The sequence below is a fragment of the Geotrypetes seraphini genome, chromosome 6 (assembly GCF_902459505.1).
Source record: "Geotrypetes seraphini chromosome 6, aGeoSer1.1, whole genome shotgun sequence".
NCBI classification, from domain to species: Eukaryota; Metazoa; Chordata; class Amphibia; order Gymnophiona; family Dermophiidae; genus Geotrypetes; species Geotrypetes seraphini.
Window position 1 is genome coordinate 187,914,997 of NC_047089.1, and position 22,414 is coordinate 187,937,410.

The 22,414-nt window shown below is 43.5% G+C and overlaps 1 protein-coding gene across 2 annotated transcripts in view; it reads right to left on the reverse strand.

Annotated features, from left to right (window-relative positions):
* Positions 1-22,414, reverse strand: part of AEBP1 (AE binding protein 1) — a 119,060-nt gene that overhangs the window by 48,632 nt on the left and 48,014 nt on the right. For both annotated transcript variants that reach the window (XM_033948756.1, XM_033948757.1), the window contains exons 5-14: positions 20,588-20,653; positions 14,617-14,718; positions 12,862-12,939; positions 11,340-11,420; positions 9,799-9,876; positions 7,597-7,692; positions 6,264-6,350; positions 5,709-5,768; positions 4,808-4,917; positions 4,157-4,296 (exon numbers count right to left, since the gene is read on the reverse strand). In XM_033948756.1, coding sequence (XP_033804647.1) covers positions 4,157-4,296; positions 4,808-4,917; positions 5,709-5,768; positions 6,264-6,350; positions 7,597-7,692; positions 9,799-9,876; positions 11,340-11,420; positions 12,862-12,939; positions 14,617-14,718; positions 20,588-20,653 — 898 coding nt within the window. The remainder of the gene's footprint in view (positions 1-4,156; positions 4,297-4,807; positions 4,918-5,708; positions 5,769-6,263; positions 6,351-7,596; positions 7,693-9,798; positions 9,877-11,339; positions 11,421-12,861; positions 12,940-14,616; positions 14,719-20,587; positions 20,654-22,414) is intronic.

Consider the following 22,414-nt stretch of genomic DNA (forward strand, 5'->3'; position numbering starts at 1 on the left):
AATATACAAGGGTTGATTCCTAAATCATGGCAACTATGTTTTTTTCTCTTGAAAATGTGCCAACACTGGAAATCTAATAGTGTGTGACATGTACTTCTAAATGTTGGCATCAGATGAGAGATGAGTGCAGCGGTCTCTGGTAAGGGGAGAAGCAAAAAACATGACATTTGAAATCATTGTTTTATTAACAAAGGAGTAATAAATATTAGCTGTTTCACGAAACCAAGCAACAATCAGCTTGACTATGAACACCCTTCAAAGCGTTGTCATGTAGGACTATAGCATTGTGCAACAGTTCTAGATGTTTCTCCCATACTGCACGATGCAGGTGGTACTACAGAAATGACGTGTAATATTGTGTATTCGCAGTGTGTCCCTTACATTCCATCCTTTATAGATAGGATGCTAATCCCATATGATTCACATAGGACATTAAGCCCTTTCCATCAATATCTTTTAGCGGCACTTTTAAGTTCAAGAATTTTATTGATTTTGTGAAGTACAATAAGCAAAAACCAACAATATGAGTGTTCCAAAGACGGATCACAGAATAACAATGTACATCAACATATGCAAAGTGTATTATAAATGAGACATCAGCATACTTGCATCAGCAGTTGACATTAAAAGCAACAAGTAGTGCACTAAAAGAAAGGAGGTGAGGGTATTAGAGTATGACACATACGATTTTGGTATAGCAGTATAAGGTAGGCAAAAATGCGGAGATGAAGTAAATTATAACATGAGTTAAGTATCGATAATATATCTAAGAACATCACAAGATTGTGAAATAGGATATAAAGGATGGCCATATCAATAATAAGAGTGCCGACTAATACATACATACATGGGAATGTCAAAGATCTGATTTACAATAGTCAAGTACAGGAGACCAAGTTTTAGTATAAGAAGTCAATGAGCTATGTCTTTCAGCAATGCTACGTTCGAATTTTACAAGAAGACAAACTGAATTCCATCATTGATTAGTATGTAATTTAGAGGTATCCTTCCAATTTTGGAGGATAAGGGAGAGAGCAGTATATAAGAGTATGAGCAATAATCATTCATGATGCATGGGTAGGGGAGAAGCAAGTGTTAGTGTACCAGTGAATAATAAATCCAAAGAGAAAGGGTCATCTATATGAAGGATGCAGGTAATGATTGACCATATATTCTGCCAAAAAGAGGAGACATGTGCACAGGTATAAAGCATATGATATAGAGACCCATCAAGGGATTTACATGTCCAACAGCATCCATCGTAAGATTTATTAAATTTAGCAGATTTAGCTGGGGTCCAGAAGGCCCTATGATATAGGAAGAAGGCGGTCTGTAAGTGTGAAGCTGATCGAAGTGATTTCAATAATTTAGGCCACATTTGAAGCCATGTTTGTTCAGTGAATGAGGAAGTTAGTGAGGTATCCCATTTAACTATAGTATCTAGGGGAGGAGTAGTGGTGTGAGATTGAATATATCTGTACCATTTGGATATCTGTCCCTTAGTGGCGGAATAGGAGACAATCAGATCAGGAAGATCAGGAGGGTCATGAAGAGAGGAAGGAGAAGGAAAGGTAGATTTGAGACAATGGTGAAGTTAGATCCAGAGGAAGTATTGTGATAGAGGGATTCGGAATTTGGCAATAAGATCAGAAAAGGAAATCCAGACATCATTCGAGATGAGATGGTGAAGAAACCAAATTCCACATTGTTGCCATCGTTTCCATGCTACCACCTCCTTGTTAATTTTGATATGTGGATTGTGCCATATGGGAGCTGTAGAGGAGTTGGCCCATTTATTAGGAGAGATGGAGTCAATATAGCAGATCGCGGTCCAGGTGCTCAGAAGAATGGGGTTCTCAGACACAGATGATGGAGTGGTCAAGCAAGGAGCAAATCTGACGTAAAAAGAATCAATCAAAGTGTGTTCAAGATGAAACCAATTGGGGTAAATAGAGGGAGGAGTGAGTTCCGACCAAAGAGAGCCTTGCGTCATCAGGTAAGCCATATGATAGCTTCTAAAGCAGGGGAAACTGACACCTCCCTGCAAACGAGGGTTCATCAAATATTTTATGATACAACACATAAAACAATCTTTTCTGTAACTTCTCCCACATTGTGGAACTCTTTGCCTCTGACCATGAGACAAAAAAAGAATCTCAACTTTAAGTCTAATCTTAAAACATTTCTTTTCAGAGATGCCTTTGAGATTTATACCAGACTTTAAGATTTATACCAGGCCTTATACTAAAGATTCCCCTTTCTCCTTTTGTTTTTTTGCCTCCCCTTTCTTTTATTTTGAGCAATGTATCCTCCCCATTTGCCCTTGTGTATCATGTTATGTCTGTATCATATCAAATATTCAATGCCAAAACCCAGTCATGGCCCAGCATTGAAAATCATGTTATGTCTGTATCGTAACTGTGAATTTGTTTCCTCTATTTTATATTTAAAATTTTTTTTTAATAATTTGTATAAATTGGAAACCGCTTTGCTTACAAAAGCGGTATATCAAAACCTAAATAAACTTGAAACTTGAAACACACAAGACAACCTGGGAGACTACTTTGAAGGATGTTAACAGTTAAATGGTTTGTACTTGTATTTTGTTGTTCATGTCATACACAACTGATGATTTCAAGTGTCATGTTTTTTGCTTCTCCCCTACCAGAAACTCATATCTCATCTTGTGGCAATATTAAGAAATACATGTCACATGCTTTGAAATGGTGTATATCAGATAAAGTATATCAGATATCCAGTGTTGGCGCATTTTTGAGAGAAAAAAATGATGAATCAACCCTTATATGAACACTGTTAATGCATATATCAGGAACTAGGTCCCACTTTATAAACAGGACCAGAGGTAAAATAATGCATATTAATGGCTTAGCATGCCCTAATGCAGTAGCACATGTTAGTAACTTTAGCTTGTTAAATTTTTAATGTCATACGAAAAATGGAATCCACTTAAAATGTAATTTTGTGGCACAAAAACAATGAAATCAGCAAAGCTTCTCATCAGCTTAATAATAAACACCCAAATCTACAATTTATAAACCCCCTAGAATCAGAAACTCTAACTGTAATTAAACATAGAACAACTGTGCCTAACTTCCCACCAGGAAGGTTTTAGCCTTAACTTGTCTGGCACATTCTCACTCAGGAGGATGTCACCAAATTTATAAGTAGCTAAGAAGAAAACAGATAAGATTAAATGTAAATCTGAAACATTTTTATCAGATTATTTTCTCATCGATATTCAAAATGATTTACCTGACCAGCAGAAATGACTGCTCTCCAGTTAAATTGCTTAATCCACTAATTTTCAGTGCCAAATATTCAATGCCAAAACCCAGACATGGCCCAGCATTGAAAATCAGGGCATAATGCCAGCAAAACACTCGCCATCACCAGCTGAATATTTCCTCCTTTGCTTTTTTTCTTCTCTACTCTAAAATGTTGCTGTCAGAAGTAGTTCCCACAGAACCCATCGGTAAATACTCAGGGCAGGATTAACTCTTTGTTGGGCAAATAGGTTTATTGGGGCCCCTCATTGTAATTTAAATATATTTGAAAGCTCCCACAAATGGAGCCTTGAATGATTCTAACTTCAGAGGAAAACTGGCAGAGGAGGAAACAGCTCCTTCTGCTGACCAGATGGCAGTACATAGGGAGTGAGGAAGAATAGACAGACCTCTGTGGTGAACAATGGCTCTGCGCCCTCCCAATTCTCTTGTCTGTGGCAGCAGCTAATGTACCAGGGAAAAACTCTGCCTCGACTTACACATTTGAAAGGGCCCCTCCTAAATATTTGGGCCCTAGGCCCATGCCTAGTTTGCCTATGCTTTAATCCTATCCTGTTAATACTCCCTTTATATGGCATTATATAGAACTGCAGACTAGTCCTATTACATTGAAAGCCATGCTGTACTGCATAGGCACCATTCTCAGGCCAGTGGTCAAGCAGCAGGGACCCAGACACAATGAAAAGCATATCATAAGTTGCAGCTATGTTAAAAAAAAATTGAGCAAACAGAAGGGGGAGCATAAGGATGACTATTGAAGGATGAGTAATCTAAGATGTAAGAAAATTCATTTTCCCATAATGTGTTATTGTGGCACCCTGCTGTTTCATGGGCTTCTTCCTAGTACTTACTGGATAACTGAATCTCGGCCCTGGGTTATCACTCCAGTAAACTCTGTGCTTCTCCTGGTGTCCACCTCAAACCACTGAACATCGGTGTTATCCTCAGCACACCAAGCACCATCAAAATAATCATCTTCATTGATCCCAGCCTGGAAATGAACCATAGAGCAGTCAAAATTATCCTGATATGTTCAGGCAACAGTTTCACAGCACATCCCATGAAAGGCCACAACCAGCAGCACCACATGAGACATTTGGTATGAAATACCATCACAACGCAGTACTTGGAACTGCTTCACAGCTCTGCCAGCGCACCACCCTCCTGCTCTACCGCACAGCTTGCTATTTCTACACTTGGAACTTACACACACAGCTCTGTCAATGCACCTCACTCCTGCCCTACAGCCCCGCTTGCTATTCCAGTACTGAGATCCTCATGCATGACTGTCAACGCAATTCAGTCCTGCCCTGCAGCATCCCTTGCTCTTCTGGTGCTGAGTCCCACATGTGCAACTCTGTCAATGGCTCCTTAATTCTGTCCAGCAGTACCCCTAACTACTCCAGTGTAAGACCCCCAGGCACCTCAGTCCTGACAGAGAGCTAAAACTCCATGTTCTCTCCCTATTACCTGTCCTTTACAGGTTAAGGTGATGATCATACCTGCATGTTGAGCCGTCCTCGCTGTGCATTTAGCCCATGCCGCAGCATTGAGGAAGCAAGTAACTGATCATCTTCAACTCGATGGGACTCCAGGCCAATAGGGGGACACTCTGGTAGGGAACAAGCACACACAGGAAAGTCAGTTTTAGCAATGTTTGAAATGATAACTTGTGTACCCAAATGTAACTCATCTTGAGCTTGGACTTGAAAAATGCAAGTAAATAATGCATTCTAAAAATCCAGCTTTCTGATTGGTAAAACAACATCATGTGACTATGCATCAAAGCCTTCTGACACACAGTTAATACCTCATAAGGCACAGTTAATAATGTTTGATGACATCACAATGGGCTCCAATTTCATTTCATGCAGTTGAACATACAAAGAAAACAGGTAAAAAAAAAAGCAACTTGAACAGGAGGATTCAAAATTAACCTTTTATATTTGATTTGCAAAGCAAAATGCTGTGTAGCCAGCTTTCCAAAGGGATTATTATGTGTCTGTGTGTATATGTCTATTAAACTGGGTGGGGGAGGAGAGAGAGGCATGAGGGCACTGGACCACCTTGTTTGTGTTTTATTCACTAGAGGAGTCTGATGTGATTCCCAGGTGCAGATGCCATGAAGAAAAACAACTGAGGGGCCCAGTTGCTGGAGAGAAGATTTTTTGACTAATAGTTGTTTTTGAGTGATTGTGGCAGTTCTATTCCACTGGACTTCAACTCTACCTATACTACAGCTCTTTTTCACCTTTTTTGGCATTCTGCTTTTTACCTGATTGTATTTTGCTTGTCTGTGGATTTTTAACTTCTACTTTTTATTGTATATATAGAGTAAGTGCTGTGTTCAAACCTCATATCGTGTGGGGCTTTGCACATTATATCTCTGAAGAGTGTACTTACTTTTCCTTTCTACTGGGGTTTCCTCTTCAACATCGGTCTCCCCCTTTTCTCCAGGCTTCCCTGCAGGAGCAGTAATGGAAGAAAGAAAGAGGTTACCAGTGTGGAAACCAGGATGCAGCAAATTCTGGGCACGCGTCTCTGAATCCAATGCTTGGCACACTCCAAAAGTCACAGTGCATGGTCGGCGATTTTCACCGCGCCCTAAACTGCATGTTCCACTGCCACAAATTATGGGTCCTGCCCAAAAGCTGGGGCCTCTCTTTCACCAACTCAATAACCATCATCCTTCCACCTCCGATTCCAGGCACACGCCAACAGCTACAGCCACTACTCCAACTTGGTCTCACAGAATCTGGGCAAACCCCAGGACTGCACCCTTCTGCCACCAACTCTGGGCACATCCCAGGAGCTACACACCTCTGCCACCAATTCTGAGCACACCACAGGAGTCACGCTCCCCTGCCACTCATTCTAGACCTTCCCTATGACGGCATCATTTTTGAGCTACTAAAACATCCAATGAAGAAAAGAAATCGAATAAATGCGGACACCAACCTTTTTTGTCCTTGCCTTTTCCTCCTGTCCATTTGTCTTCAGTTTCACTGTCATCTTCCTTGCTACCCCCTGGCTTCTTTGTTTTTTCTGAGGGCAGCACCATAAGCATAAAACACAGGAAATCATAAAAATCAGGATCAAACACACATTAAAACAGAGAATAAGGCTGTGTGTGTGTCTGTGCATCTGTGTGTGTGTACCACTGTGTTAGGGCTGCAGTGTTAGCACTGTGCTTTTCTAAATATGTCTGTCCTGCTCTATGTTTTGGGAGGGAGGCAGTGTCTGTGCTGCTCTGAGTAGGAGTCTGCACTTCTGCCTATGAGCCTTGTACAGTGTCCCCCAAATTCGACTGTATAAATGGTGCCTAAAGTTGGGTACGCAATTGCACAACCAGTTATAGAACAGGGTCAGTTACGCATGTCACATAATTAGCTAATTGGTGCTAAAATGGTACTTCATCGGAACTAAGTGCCATTCATTGGCGTTAGCAAGCAGTAAGTAGCAGAGGCGTAGTGAGGGAGTTTGGCGCCCAGGGCGGTGGCACCCGGCATGTGCCCACCTTCCTCGCCACTTGGGCGCACCACCACTTTTCCCCGCCACTTGAGTGCCCCCATCCCTCCGCCCACCTCTTGACATGTTCACTAGCACAAGCAGTGACTTCCGGCTGCTGCCCGCGCCGGCTCCCTTCTGCCATCACATCATGTTCCCATGACCAGGAAGTGACGTCAGAAAGGAGCTGACGCTAGCACAAGCTGCAAGTAGATGTTTGTGCCAGCAAACATTTAAAGGGGTGGCATATACGGGGCGAAGACAGCACGTAGGTGGTCTGCCCTGCCCCCCTTACTATGCCACTGCTAAATAGCACGTATTAGCATTTGCGTGCGTAACTGACTTACGCCCCTATTCTGTATCCTGAGTGTCTAAGTTCTATAGCATGCAACTGCAAAGGAGGTGTTAATTTGGGAGGGGCACGGCCACGTCAAGGGTGTTCTGACTATTCTCGTGTGCACTTTATAGAACAGATTCATTTAGGTGCCAGCATTTACACCAGCCATAGACATGTCATAAGTGGTCACGCCTAAAGTCTGGTGCATAATTGTAAACTTATGCTAGAGTATTTTATAGCAGATTTGGCATGCAACTCTGCTGTTACAAAAAAGGAGTTTAATGCCCAGGTTTTATTACTTAACTTTTAGCACCATTCCTAGAATCCCCCTCCACCCCACCCCTGTGTGTATGTCTGTCCCTTTGTGTATAAGGTTCTCTCTATACTGCTCTACATAGGAAAACATGTTTTATTCTTCCCAGCCTAGAGCAACTCACTGTCACATACTCAGACTTAGTTTTTCATCATCTGTCTCCTCCTCCTCTTCCTCTTTCCTTCTTCCTACAGGTTTTGGAGGCCTTTGATAACGTAGGAAATACTCATCTGTGAATTTAAAATTAAAATGCAAGGGATGAAGTTGTAGCTTTCGGAAATCAAGACTCTGTATTTTTCCTCTAATCCAAGTTTAGTTAAAGTTAAAAACTTGACTGACCATCAAGGTAGTGTATACAGAATGAATATAACAAACCATACATAATATAGTATAACCATATCTGGATCATTTAGAGGAGCCTTTTGCTGTCCTAACTTATCTGGGTAGTAGACTGTATATTGTCGCTATCCCGATAAGCTCTGGGGCAGCCTTGGCTTTGCTCCGGCACTGAATGCTAGGAATGATTAAGAAGGGGATCACGAACAGATCGGAGAAGGTTATCATGCCACTGTACCGGGCCATGGTACGCCCTCACCTGGAATACTGTGCCAACACTGGTCACCGTACATGAAGAAGGACACGGTACTACTCGAAAGGGTCCAGAGAAGAGCGACTAAAATGGTTAAGGGGCTGGAGGAGTTGTCGTACAGTGAGAGATTAGAGAAACTGGGCCTCTTCTCCCTTGAAAAGGAAGTTCTTCTTCACCCAGAGAGTGGTAGAAATCTGGAATGCTCTTCCAGAGGCTGTTATAGGGGAAAACACCCTACAGGGATTCAAGACAAAGTTAAACAAGTTCCTGCTGAACCAGAACATATGCAGGTAAGGCTAGTCTCAGTTAGGGCTAAGGGCTGCCATGTGAGTGGACTGCTGGGCACGATGGACCACTGGTCTGACCCAGCAGTGGCAATTCTTATGTTCTTATTACTCAGGTTCAAAGCCCATCTTAACTCTTTGTTCTGTAATTGTTAGCCCTCCAGGAACAGAATAGTACTTACTACACTTCCCCCTCCCCATTCGCAGTTTCCACACTCGCGGTTTCACAAATTCAAAATTTTTTGGGGGGGGGAGGGAAACCATATTTTATCACGTTCCCGCCTCTCTCCCGCCTTCCTCCTGGCAACCCCGGCCTTACCTGGTGGTCTAGCAGGCTTTCGGGGCAGGAGCGATCTTCCTACGCTCCTTCCCCGTGTAGATAACCAATAGGAAATGGCTGTTGTGAGCTCCCGCCGTAGTCTCGAGAGACTATGGGAACTCATGGCAGTCATTTCCTATTGGCGATCTGCACGGGGCAGGAGCGTAGGAAGATCGCTCCTGCCCTGAAAGCCTGCTAGTCCACCAGGTAAGGCCGGGATGCCGGGGGAAAAGCAGGAGGGAGGCGGGGGTGGGCAGAGTCGGACAAGAAGATATTTGCGGACTACTGGTCACTGGTATAATAAACATTAAGAATGGAATTGCTGGAATTTACCTAAACCCATGACTGGGGAGTACAGGTACAGTGATTCCTTGGAATCCGAACTTAATCTGTTCCAGAACCCCGTTCGAGTTCCAAGATAATTTTTCCCATTGAAAATAATAGAAACTGGATTAATCTGTTCCTGGGTCACACAAACTCAAATTTTAACAGTAAATACACTGGATTTTAAGGTAAAATATTAAATATTCCAAACAGTATTCAGATTCTGAAGCACAAGCACACATATACAATGTGCAGGGCATTTGGATTCCAAAGCAGAATTCAGATTCTGGGGCAAAATTTGCTTGAATTTGTAGTTCGGATTCCAAGTTGTTCGAATACTGGGGCGTTCAGATCAGATTCCAAGGTATCACTGTATTTTTTTTCTAATACAATGGAATACCACTGGATGAAATCTGTAGAACTCAAAGCTATACCCTCCAACGGAGAGATCATACAGCTTGAGGGCATTCAGAAAAATTGAAAGGAGACATTCAAAATGAACGCTAGGAAATTCTTCTTCACTCAGAGGGTAGTGGACACCTGGAATACGCTCCCAGAGGAGGTGATAGGGCAGAATACAATATTGGGCTTCAAAAAGGGATTGGATGACTTCCTGAAGGATAAGGGGATTGAAGGGTATAGGTACAGGTATTAAATGAATAGGGGATGAAAGACTTAGGTAAGGTCCAATAACAGGGCACGGACCTGGGGGACCGCCACGGGTGCGGGCTGCTGGACACGATGGATCCCTGGTCTGACTCGGCAGAGGTAATGCTTATGTGCTTATGGTCATAAACAGGAGAGGCTCCTCCGTACTTACAGTCATCAAGATTTCCCCGATCAATTCTCTCTTCATAATCTCCTTCAATGGGTACAGTAGGGGATTCAACCGGCTTTCCTAAAGGAAGTGCAAAAGTGACATGATCAGAACCCAAGGGCATGTTTTATTGTGGTTTCAGAAGTTGTCAAAATCTGCAAGAAAATGTGTTATCCTTTGGGCTAGCTGCTATCAGTGGAGTGACCCAGAGCAGGATATCCTCTCTGTGCTGAGCTCCCTCTCAAACTAGACAGAATTGTGGGATGAGCTTCATCTCCTACCTAGCTGAAATACAGATTAGGATATCTGTGTGCACTCACATCTCTACAGGGTCTACAGAACTAGAGTGAGATACAAGGGTTATTTGCTTCCCTAAAGGATAAGCTCCCAGTGTGATTCTTATAGACCCATGTTACTTTGTAATTTGAAAATTTGAGAATCAGCTGGTTCCGTGGATGCTTCCGTATTCACGGACTTGCACCTGCTGTAGAGTCCGCCCTATAATCTAATCTAATCTTTGGTTTATATACCGGGTCATCTCCTAGTGGAGCTCGACTCAGTTCACATATAATTAAGACTAAAGTACATAGCAGAAAACATAAGGGAAGGAAGCACTAATTAAAAACTAAAGTACATAAGAAAAGCATAAGAAAAATAACTATAATATTATCATTTTGTTGAGGCTGTAGTTAAACCATTTAAAAATTGCAAGAACTACAAAGTTTTCAGGAATTTACGAAATAATTGCAGCTGGCCTAAAAGCCTAATGGAGTCAGGAAGTTCATTCCAGTTCTCTACAAACTTGAAAACAAAAGATCGACTGAGCTTCCCAGCAGATTTAATTCCCTTAAAGGAAGGGAAGGCTAACTTATATCTTTGTGTGTTTCTCAAATGGCAAAGTCTAAGGGAATTCCAACATAAGGGATCAAATATTCCATAGAGAAGCTTGAAGATTATGCATGTGAATTTAAACTGGATCCTAAAGTGAACTGGGAGCCAGTGAAGCTTTATCGCAAAGGGGAAACATGATCATACTTTTGTTTCCCAAAAATGAGCTTAGCTTCAGTATTCTATATTAACTGAAGTCATTTTAGACTGCTCTGCTTAATGCCCAGATAAACTGAGTTACAATAATCTAGCTGAGAAAGCACAGTGGATTGTATCAATATTAAGAAATGCAGAGTCCACCCTATAAATCTCCCACAGGGGTTTCAAAATGAATGCTGTCTGTGGGCTCTGCTCTCTCTCTTTCTGCCCCTCCCCTTTGTTGTCCAGGTAAAAGTCTCCATGCTGATTCAGAAGGCAGAGCAGGCAAATAGCAGGGTGCAACAGGACAGTTGCCTTAGGCCCTCATGTCACAGAGCACATGAGATTGCCTGAACTTGTAGGAGATACAACACAGCCTTCTAGAGGTCTTGAGGTTCTCCTTGCATATTTCTGCTGTGCCCCCCACCAGCCCTCAGTGTGAGTAATTTCATAGAGGGAAGGGGAGTTTTTAGCCCTCCATTTTCCCCAGGTGTCTGGTTAGAAAATATCTTACATACGTTGCTTCTCTTCCTCTGATTTGTCCATTTCCTTTTGGTCTGGAATTCTGGGCAGCTTTTTCTCAGATACAGGGTAGCCATCTGTGAGAAAGGAGAGCAGGAACGCTTTGTGAAGAAGAGCAGGGAAGAGGGAGAGGATGTGCAGGGGTGCTTATTTAAAGTACCAGGATATGGGAGAAGGGGGGGCCATGAAAAGAAAGAAGACAACGGACAGTGAGGAGGAGAGTGAGATGCACAACAAGAAAGAAAATAATGTCTGAGAAGAACAGACTGAGGGCAGGGGAGAGGGACAGGATAGCACCCTTCACATGGCTAAGTAGTATTATTACCGAAGAACAGTAATTGGTTAGTCTCTATTCCCTTTTGGGAGCCAAAAGTAAAGGTTATAATATCAGGAAGAATTTTCTAACTGTGAAAGGGGTTGCACAGAGGAATAAGTTACCCTTATTGAAGGTTTTCTTATTTATTTTTGGCTTCAGTTCAGCTGAAACACACCCCACTCACCATCCTCCTTCCTCATTAGAGCTTGATTCACAACTAACCAAAGGTTGGGTTTTTGTTTTTTCCCCAATTTTAACCCAGTCATTGCAACAGTAGTCTCTGACTGAGGGCTGGTTGCTCTAAAACTGTTAAAATCCTGTGGGTCACCGTGGTGCCAGTAAATGGTCCAATTTGAATGCGGCGATCGATGTTGAAATAATTTTGCATGCAAATTATTTTTGCGGAGGTCCGCTGTTATCCCATCCAATCAATCATTAGAGAAAGCGGTTTATACATGCGCAGAGTCAGCAGGGGAGGCCCCGAATAGCTGAGCGGCAGGGGAAGCCCTGAACTCCCCCCCCAGGAAATACAGAAGTTTTCCTGAAATAATGAGCCAAATGGCTCCCTGCACAAGAGCCAGACTATGAAATAATTCAATTCTAAACTCAAATCTTAAATGATGATAGATATATTTAGCTTGATAGTTATGTTACCATTATCTGTCCCATCTGTATGATTTGAAGCTCAAGTGAAAGGCATGGGACAGCTGGACCCACAAGTTTCTCCTGCTTCTATCAGCTTCTAGCTCATTTGGAACCAGAGCCCAGATCTACTACCATAAGTCTTTATTCCTCCCCCCCCACACACACACACACATACCTCCAAGATTAGCTATTGCTGCAATGGTCCTTGGACAGAGATCATGCATCAGGTTTGGTCTTAGAACGGTTCCTGAGTCTAATCAGTAGATGCCGTGACGGCTGCCACTCCCTCTCCTCAAAGGTTTGTAACCGTTCCTTCTGCAGATCCCTTGCCAGCCTACTCAAGGAGCAGAATCCTAACCCAGTTCTCTTTGTCTGGGAGTACACAGCAATGCTATGAGCTTGACTCGGGTGTCTGGATTACTTTAAAGAGGGTTCTCAGTGTACATACGGAAGACATGACCCTACTTTGATAAAATTACCTATCACACAACACATTGGTATGTATACACTTTTAAAGTGATTCTGGGACAGAGTACATTTCCTGCTCAAGTACTTACAGTCATCATAATCTCTTGTTTCTGTTTCCTCCTTGGAATCTTTTCCCAGGGTTTTAGTGGGAGGTTCAAAGGGCTTCTCTGGAAAAAGTGGGAGCAGAAACAGAAATGAAGAGCAGCAGAATTAGAACTAGCTATGATGATGATTCAGGTTTCTACAGCACTATTTATACAAACAGTGATACCCTTCAGAATGATGGCTGGGATATGCAGCCCCTCTTGGAAGGATTATCCAGTAGCACATAGGGGAAGATTGTCTAATATCCTCGGTAAATCTGATGGGCCACTGTCATGGATGTTATTGTAACGGTTTCAAAAAGACGAGTCATTCTCAAAAAACCGTGCATGCAAATGAGGTTCGTAAAGGGTCACTAAATTTACATGTGATGAGTCGCTGGTGATAGCAATCGGCATATGCGCAGAATACACCATGAAAAGAGGCTTAAATGTGTGTATGTGCCAGGAAAAGCAATTCATGTTTTGTGGGGTTTCCCTGCATAAAGCAACACGGGAAGGGAGATGCGAGCATTGGTTTTCAACAAGCGCGCATAAGACACGCCTTTAATGCAAGCGCTCAAGAACTGTGTTTTTGTTCCCCCCTCAAAAAATCCCTGCTATAATTCATGTGAATCTTTAAAAAATTTTTAATGGCAAATTTTATCATAAGCCACAGCCTGAAACATGCCTGAAATGTGATATTTCACAGTATCGGCACTCCCAGAGCAGTCGGTGATTTTTGGCCACCAAAAGCCAGAACCGTGCCTGGGGAATCACACGGCAATGATAGAGAATCGCCCAGAGTGCGATTAATGAGCCCATTTTAATATTAATGACATCATTGTACTACATTTGCATGGCAGAGTCAGAGACTGCTAGAAAGCTCAGAAAAGACCACAGTGAGCCATTCCGATAATCGGCCGCTAAAATACATGCACGCTAAACTGGCTGGAAGAGATTTAGGGACCATCATTAAGAGTATGGTAAGTTTTGAGAATCTTCCTCTTAGTTGCTAGGTGTTATGTTATGTTAATCAGGTTTTCTATTCCACCTTTACCTATTCAGTTCAAGGCCATATTACATAACAAAAGGTTGGGTCAGTTACAGGAAGTTACAATGGACAGTTTTGACACACATTCAATAGAGTTGCTAGTACAGGTAGATCAGTTCAGTTGTTAATACAGTTAGGTCATAGTTCCAAATAAATAGTTACAAGTCCAAGTATCCTATCTCTATCACCTTTCTTCCAGAGTACAGGCAGTCCCCAGGTTAACAACGAGTTACGTTTTTAAAACTGTTCTTAAGTCGGATTTATAGGTAACTCAGAACTTGTAGATTTTAAGGTTCTTGCTTCTTACCTTTGCTCCCAGCTGTCAAAAAGGCCAACTGTCCCTACTAGTATTCCCTCTATGGTACAGCATGTTCAACCACACACTGTTCTTAATGTGGCCATCCATCATTCCTGAATCTGCTACAGGCCACTGAAAATACTGCTCAGTGAAATCAAATGAAGCCTCAATCACGTTCTTAAGTACGAGTGGTACTTAAGTCGGGTGTCTGTAATTCGGGGACTGCCTGTATACATATTGAGGTCTTCATGTCTGTCCCCATGTGCTTTGGGCACAATAAAGTATAGAACAGTTTCCAAAAATGATCAAGGAGTTAGGGGTTTGCACCATCTCCAGTTTCCTTTTTCACTACTCTCATGCTCACTTATTACCTTCCAGTCACCTTATAAGAGAGTGAAAATTCTTTACATACTTCTCTCGTGCTCCTCCTCCTCCTTTCTCTCCAGCTCTGGTCCTCTTGACCTGCTTGGAAGTTTCTGTTTCGGAGGTTTTCTCTCATGCCTAGTGTAGGAGTCTGCAAACAAAATAAAAAAGCTTAAAGGTAACTGCTGTCTTTAGTGCGGAAGGATGGAAAAATAGTAAGTATTAATAAAAACAATTTTTATTTTCTATTGTACTTTTAACAAAGTCCAAAGTTGCTAATTGTTCCATAGTTTTGAGGTAGATTCATCCAGTCCTGGTTTTCATCCATTGCATACTGGGACTTGTAGTTCTGGTATTCCCCATAAAAAGCAGAATAAGTCTATGCATGCCATGGGGTAAAATTAGAAATGGATCAGCCCATCTTGAAACACCAGAGTGCTGACACACAGTGCTGACATGAATTACTCATCAAGAAAAAAAAAAGTAACAATACCGACAGAAAACCTCTAAGCTATTTATCAGACCATCACATATGAAACAACTTGCCAGCAATAGCCATTAAAAGCTTCTAGATATAATCATCAGTCTGAAACAGCAAAGATGACTTTTATTCATAAGTTTTAAAAGATCTTAATCAAAAAAATAATTTCATTAGCTGTGTTAATTCCTTAACAGTGTATCAGAAAGTCCTTTCAATCAAGCATCCTTTAAAATATGCAAAAATGCTCAATTAGTTACTCTTTAAGATATAAAAGAAACTGTATTTATCTCAAACTATGTCAGTTGCATGCCAATTGCCAAAACGACATGCTTCTAGCAACTGTTCTGCATAAGGATTTACTTTCCAATTAAAAACACTTCACTATTTAACTATTATGCTCAACATATGATGGTCCAATAAATGGCTTAGAGCAGTGGTCTCAAACTCAAACCCTTTGCAGGGCCACATTTTGGATTTGTAGGTACTTGGAGGGCCTAAAAAAAAAATAGTTAATGTCTTATTAAAGAAAAGACAATTGAGGTAAAACTCTTTTTAGTTTATAAGTCTTTCCTTTTAGCTAAGTCTTAATAATAATATTGTAATTTATAGCTAAAGAGACATATGGTCAATAAACTGTTTTATTATACTTTTGTGACTATGATAAACATACTGTTGGCCTCAAAATAGTACATGCCAGGCTGCATGTGGCCCCCCGGGCCGCGAGTTTGAGACCACTAGCTTAGAGGGATTCTTTTGGTTATATGTCACCATCTGTACTGCCACAGAAGTTCTGAGGACCATATCACTCACATTCCATCAATACCTGAAATGAAAATGTATAGCTTAGCCTGCACCCCCACTCCCACCCTCACGACAGGTAATGCTGTGGTCTAGCAATCAGAGTTCTACTTCAACTCGTAGCCAGGGAAGCAAGACCCAATCCTAGACAGTGTCTGCTTCTAGAAAACACACAAACACACAACTAAGGGCAAAAAGGGATTGGGACTGGTGCAAATAGTGCAACACCATTTGCGCAACTGCAAAATCCGGTGGGAAGGTGCAGTGGCATAGCGAGGGTGAGAGGCGCCCCCTCCCTGCCATGCGCGCACCCTCCCTTCTCTTCCCCCGGCCGCACCTCTAGCTGTTCACGCAATATGCAGCGGCGGAGAAAAGGGAAAACAGAATGCTAGGAATTATAAAGAAGGGGATCACGAACAGATCGGGGAAGGTTATCATGCCGCTGTACCGGGCCATGGTGTGCTCTCACCTGGAGTACTGCGTCCAGCATTGGTCACCGTACATGAAGAAGGACACGGTACTATTTGAAAGGGTCCAGAGAAGAGCGACTAAGATGATTAAGGGGCTGGAGCAATTGCCATACAGCAAAAGATTAGAGAAACTGGGCCTCTTCTCCCTCGAACAAAGGTGATTGAGAGGGGACATGATCAAAACATTCAAGGTACTGAAGGGAATAGACTTAGTAGATAAGGACAGGTTGTTCACCCTCTCCAAGGTAGGGAGAACGAGAGGGCACTCTTTAAAATTAAAAGGGGATAGATTCCGTACGAACGTAAGGAAGTTCTTCTGCACCCAGGAGTGGTAGAAAACTGGAACGCTCTTCTGGAGTCTGTCATAGGGGAAAACACCCTCCAGGGATTCAAGACAAAGTTAGACAAGTTCCTGCTGAACCAGAACATACGCAGGTAGGGCTAGTCTCAGTTAGGGCGCTGGTCTTTGACCAGAGGGCCGCCGCGTGAGTGGACTGCTGGTCACAATGGAGCACCGGTCTGACCCAGCAGCGGCAATTCTTATGTTCTTATGTTCTAACTTCAAGTGCTCCTAGTGACCCCAGCGGCTCTCCCTCGGACATCGCTTCCTGTGTGCGGCACGCGGAAGTGATGTCGGCGGGAGAGCTGACGCAGTCGCTAGGAATATGTTGAAGTTGTTGCTCCTGACGGTAAACAGCTAGAGGTATGGGGGAAGGGAAGGGGGAGTGTGTGCGTGGCAAGGGGAGGAGTGGGAAGAGGTGGAGAGGGCAGAGAGGAGGAGGGGTGCTGGCACCCCTGGGGTGGAGAACCGTTTTTGCCCACCCCTTACTACACCACTGAGAAGGTGCACTCATGGAACAGCATAGTGTAAACAAGGAGAAGGCCCTTTTCCAGTGAAAGCTGCAGCACTGTTTCAATCCTGGCTGCCTGAATCCCTCCTTGGCAGCGTTCAAATCCAATCTAAAAGCCCACTTTTTTGAATCTCTTTTCAACTCCTAACTCCCACTCACCGCTGTCAGATACCTAGACCCACTGTATCATTTCCTCTACCATAATCTCCCCAACCCCGAAATGTCCTGTCTAAATTAGATTGTAAGCTCTTCTGAGCAGGGACCATCTATTGCATGTTAAAATGTACAGTGCTGCGTACGCCTTTCAGCGCTTTAGAAATAATAAATTGTAGTAGTAGCATGAGCACTACCTGTGTGACTTAGGAGTAAAGCCCAGTATACATCATTGGAAGTCCGGTTAGGCCTTATATAAAGTCAAGAGGGAAAACAGAGATAGGTTATATCTTCAGTGGGACTTGACTTTGAGATCCAGTCTGTGGGAAGTTGGGAACCTCTGTTATGGAGGTGGTTTATAGGACTTCCTTTTCTGCAGGTTTTGGGGCCACTGGTCATACCAAACGGTAAACATCGGGGAGTGATGCAGTAAAGAGCGCTCTAGCATAACTTTATTTCATAATTTTGCTACTGCACAGTGCAGAAAGGGATTCATGCATAAGCTAATCCTGTACAAAACCATGCCTTAGACATTACAGAACAGCATATTTAAAACCATGGCAATGAGGCTCATCAACTATTCTGCGCAAATGAGCCTGAGCACAATGCCAGGACTTTAACATCAAATATGAGGAGGGGTCAGTTTGTTCTTTCGCAGCAGCAGCTGTGAGGATTAAGGGCTAGATTCACTAAGGGCACGGATCGGATCCCATCCGTGTCCGGGGGGGGCTGATTCACAAATCGCCCTCATGTAAATGAGGGCAATCAGAAGCACGTCCCCAACTGACTGCCAGGATCGCTCTCTAATGATCCCGACGCCTGCACAGACTATCTGTAGATGGTCTGTGCATGCGCTGGCCCTTCGTGCCGGCAGAGCAGCACAAAATCTTCTTTTTTTTTTTACTTTTTTGCGAGCCCCTGGTTTTAATCCACTTTAAACCCGCAAGTTAAAACCACGGGTTCGCAGTGCGGGGAAGGGCAGGAGAGTCGGGGCAACAGGAGAGATTCAGGGCGAGAGCAGGGTGGCACGCAGGAGAAATTCAGGGCAAGAGCAGGGTGACCAGAGCAGCAGATCAGGGCAGAGAGCAGGGTTTTTACACAAGTGACTGGTCCTGAGCAGTCGCTTGTTTTTGGATCGGCCAGCCCAGTTGGTGTGCCTGCTTTTTTGTTAGTGAATCGCAGCCCTTCCTACATTGCATGGCGTTTCCTCTCATCTGCATGTGCGGATCGGAATCGGATCAGAGGTGATCGGCTACGAGGTTGGTGAATCGGGTCAGAGGGAAATCGGGTTGCAAAGGGGTCACAAACCAATCGGTCCACGATCAGTTTGCTTAGTGAATCTTAATGCCTATGAGTATACAGGACCCACCAACTTTTTTCACGGCCTCCAAGAAGAGCGTGATTTAAAAAAAGACAGGTGACAGTTCTACACTAAGGGTAGCTATACCTGCGCACAGGTCTCCACAGAAAAAAAATAGTATCTGCACACATTTACGCATATGCTGGAATGCTTTTATGCTTGTAAATAAATATTGGTTTTGCAAAATTTTACACACAGAATAACATTCCAGCATATGTGCAGAAGTGTGCCGACACGCTTTTTTGCTTCAAGATGCACTAGCTGCTCTTAATGCAAAACCTTGTGCGCATGCATCTGGTGTGCTTTCCCTAGTTAGCACACAAGTTTTGTGCAACTCCAATTTGCATATAATTTGCTTAGTGGGTGTGTTAGAAGCAGTGTGCTAAGCAATCCGTGCAGATCTAATGCAAGCTTACTGCATTGGCTCCTGGATGCATGAGGCCACCAGCTGACATCAGCCATAAGATTCCTCCTAAAGCAAGATTTCACATTCTTTTTTGGGCCATGATCCCATAGTTGCAGCTGCTGCGATCCATCGATCCCGTTAAAGTGTGTTAGAATAACATGCCTATGTAGTTCTGGAGCATGTTGTGACTGCAAACACAGCATGCACGATCCCAAATGGGAAACGCTGTTCTAATCTAAAGTAAGAAAACCCAAAAGGGAATTGGAGAACCTCTAAATCCTGTCCTGGAGGATCACCAGCCAGTCAGATTTTCAGGATAGCCTTAATGAATATGAATGGGGCAGATTTGCATGCCTGTCACCTCCATTATATGCAGATCTCTCTCTTGCATATTCATTAGGACTATCCCAAAAACCTGACTGGCTGGTGGTCCTCCAGGGCAGGATTGGGAACTAGAGAATGACACCGTGACAAAAATTCATCACCGTTCCCGTAATCCCATGTCATTTTTTAGTGTCTATTTCAACCTTAGTCCTTCTACACCAGCATTCTTCAAAGCAAAGCTTGCGGGTCAGTGGTTGTGGCCATTCATACTCTGATTCTTATGTGAGCCAAGGATAATGAAGCCATTGTGACATCACTGATGTGATTGGCTCTTAGGCACTGGTGGAATGAGGCATTATGACATCACAATATCTGCTCTGGATACCAGAGACTGTCATTCTGTAGTGTCTATCTCAACCTCAGTCCTTCTACACCAGCATTCTTCAAAGCAAAGCTTGCGGGTCAGTGGTTGTGGCCATTCATACTCTGATTCTTCCCTCTCTCCTTAAAGAATGACATGAAGATGGTTTCCCACGGTTATCCGCGGGGACGGTAATGGTGATGAATTTTGTCACCTTGTCATTCTTTATTGGGAACCACTGCTCTAAATAATTATCAAATGCATGATCATAGGGGCATCCTGTTCCTGCATCTGGCAGAAAGAGGAAAAATAAGTCACTGAGAACAATGCTCTGTCTACAGCAGTGTCTCGCAAACTTTATGAGCCACTGCACATTGAACTGGCAGCCGTGGCTTGAGGGCACCTGGAAGGGTGCAGATGTCACCGCAATGACATCACATGCATGGGTGACATCATCACATCGATGTCCGCGCATGCCCGGAGGCCCTCCAGACAGGGCCCTGAGCCACCAGTGGGGGGGGGGGGGGGGGAGAAGATGGATGCTGAAAAAGATGAGGTGCAGAGAGGAGGGGAGATACTAGGGAGGATGAGAGGTGCCAGTGGCAGCGGCTGACTACTTACAGGATGTGCCTCACCATGAGAAGCGCGTCCTGTAGACAGTAGGCCAGCGCTGGCGCCTCTCCTCCTTCGGCATCTCGCGGCACACCTGAAATCTCATGCGGCACAGTTTGCGATACACTTGTCTACAGTATTCAGGTTTAATGAGATTCCCTTTTCACTGCCCTGGGGAAAGAGACTGAATTTAGGCAGACATACAATCTTCATTCTCCTCCTTCTCAATCTGCTCATTATAGTCCTCAGTCGGGGGCTCCTCTGGTTTGTCTGAAGGAGACAGAAAGAAAGAGAAAAATCTTGGTTATATATCACAATACCATGAAACATCCTTTTTAATTTTTACAGAACTTCACCTCAGAGATAGAGAAAATCATCCATGTAATTAAGGCACACACACACACTTTTTGCTGACCTTTGAATCCAGCGTAAATTCAGTCCATACACATTTGCATAGATATCGCTTAAGAATGTTCTAGCAAATGCTTCATGAGTCTGGCACCAATTAATGCATCTAATGACTGAGGCCCCCTTTTACTAAGGTGATTAGAGCGGGCTGGGGGTAGTAACCCCACTGAAGCCCTTTAAATCCCTATGGACTCGCTAACACTGCTTAATAAAAGGGGACCTGAGAGAGGGATCGTATATTCAGCAGTGTTGGAAAGTCACAGCTCCATAAGTTGTCTCTCTGGCATCACACGGCATATGGAATTTAGTGGCAGGACCCCTTTCACTGTTTATTTTAGAAAAAATACCATTTCAGGGTTGCAACATCCTGGAGATCTGGAAATACATGTGCTATTTATTCCTCATGTCAGATAAGGGGGAAGGGGTGGAGCTCGTTATCTCACTTGGTGCTGCATGCCAGATTTCTTGAAAAACACATTGCATTCTCACAGTAAAGCATAAGATGAACCCTATTGAATTACAAATAGTTCAAAACATTGCAATTAAAATCATGGTTAATAAGAAAAAAATTGATCATGTAACTCTTCTCCTCCAGAAAACACATTGGCTACCAATAATACAAAGAAATACACACAAGATTTCTTTATTAACCTTCAAAATACTAACAGCAAAAGCTCCGATACTTCTAGAAAGATATCTAATTCCATACATTCCCACAAGAACTTTAAGATCAGAGGACAAAAATCTTCTTTCTATTCCGTCTTTGAGAATCTACTATAATAAAACCCTAAGCGTGCATGCACACTTCAAACTTCGTGTTCTCTGCGTCCGTGATCCGTAGCTCCGTGGCAGTCCTACTGCGAATGCAAAGTTTTAAATGGCCAAGGATGTAAGGAGGCGTAGAACATGCCAGCGACTCCCCCCTCCAGCCCTCACTCACTCTAAGGCCCGTAGGGTGTTCAAAATTGGCCCGCCAGACAACAAACCACTGCCGCCGCCGCTGCTCTTCATTCACCTCTTCAAAGCAACCTGCTGAGGATCGCCGGCCAGATGTAGTGAATCTTGCAGGCCACTCTCCACCTCATGAGCACGTTCCCTCTGACCCGATCCTGTATGTCAGAAGAGGGATGGGATCGGGTCAGAGGGAACGTGTTCCCGAGGTGGAGAGAGGCCTGCTAGGTTCACTACAGCTGGCCGGTGATCCTCAGTAGGCTGCTTTGAAGAGGCGAATGAAGAGCAGCAGCAGCAGCAGCAGTTTGTGCTGGTGGGCCAGAAGAGACCAGGAAGCCGGGATGGAGGGAGGGTAAGAACGGCGGTTTGGGAGCAAGTATTAGGGAGCAGGGAAGAGGTGCTGCTGGACAGTGGGGAGATAAAAGGAAGGGAGAAGAGCTGCTACTGGACAAGGGGAGCAGGCAAGGGGTGGTGGTGGACAGCCGAGGAAAGAGAGAGACAGAAAGAAAGAAAGACAGACAGACAGAAAACGGCTAAGGAGAGAAAGAGAAAGAAAAAAAGACAGACACAGCCATCTATTCTAGCTCCCGTTAATGTAACGGGCTTAAAGACTAGTCATATATATATGATAGGATACTATTTTTTCGGTTACAGCACCACAATATGGAACTC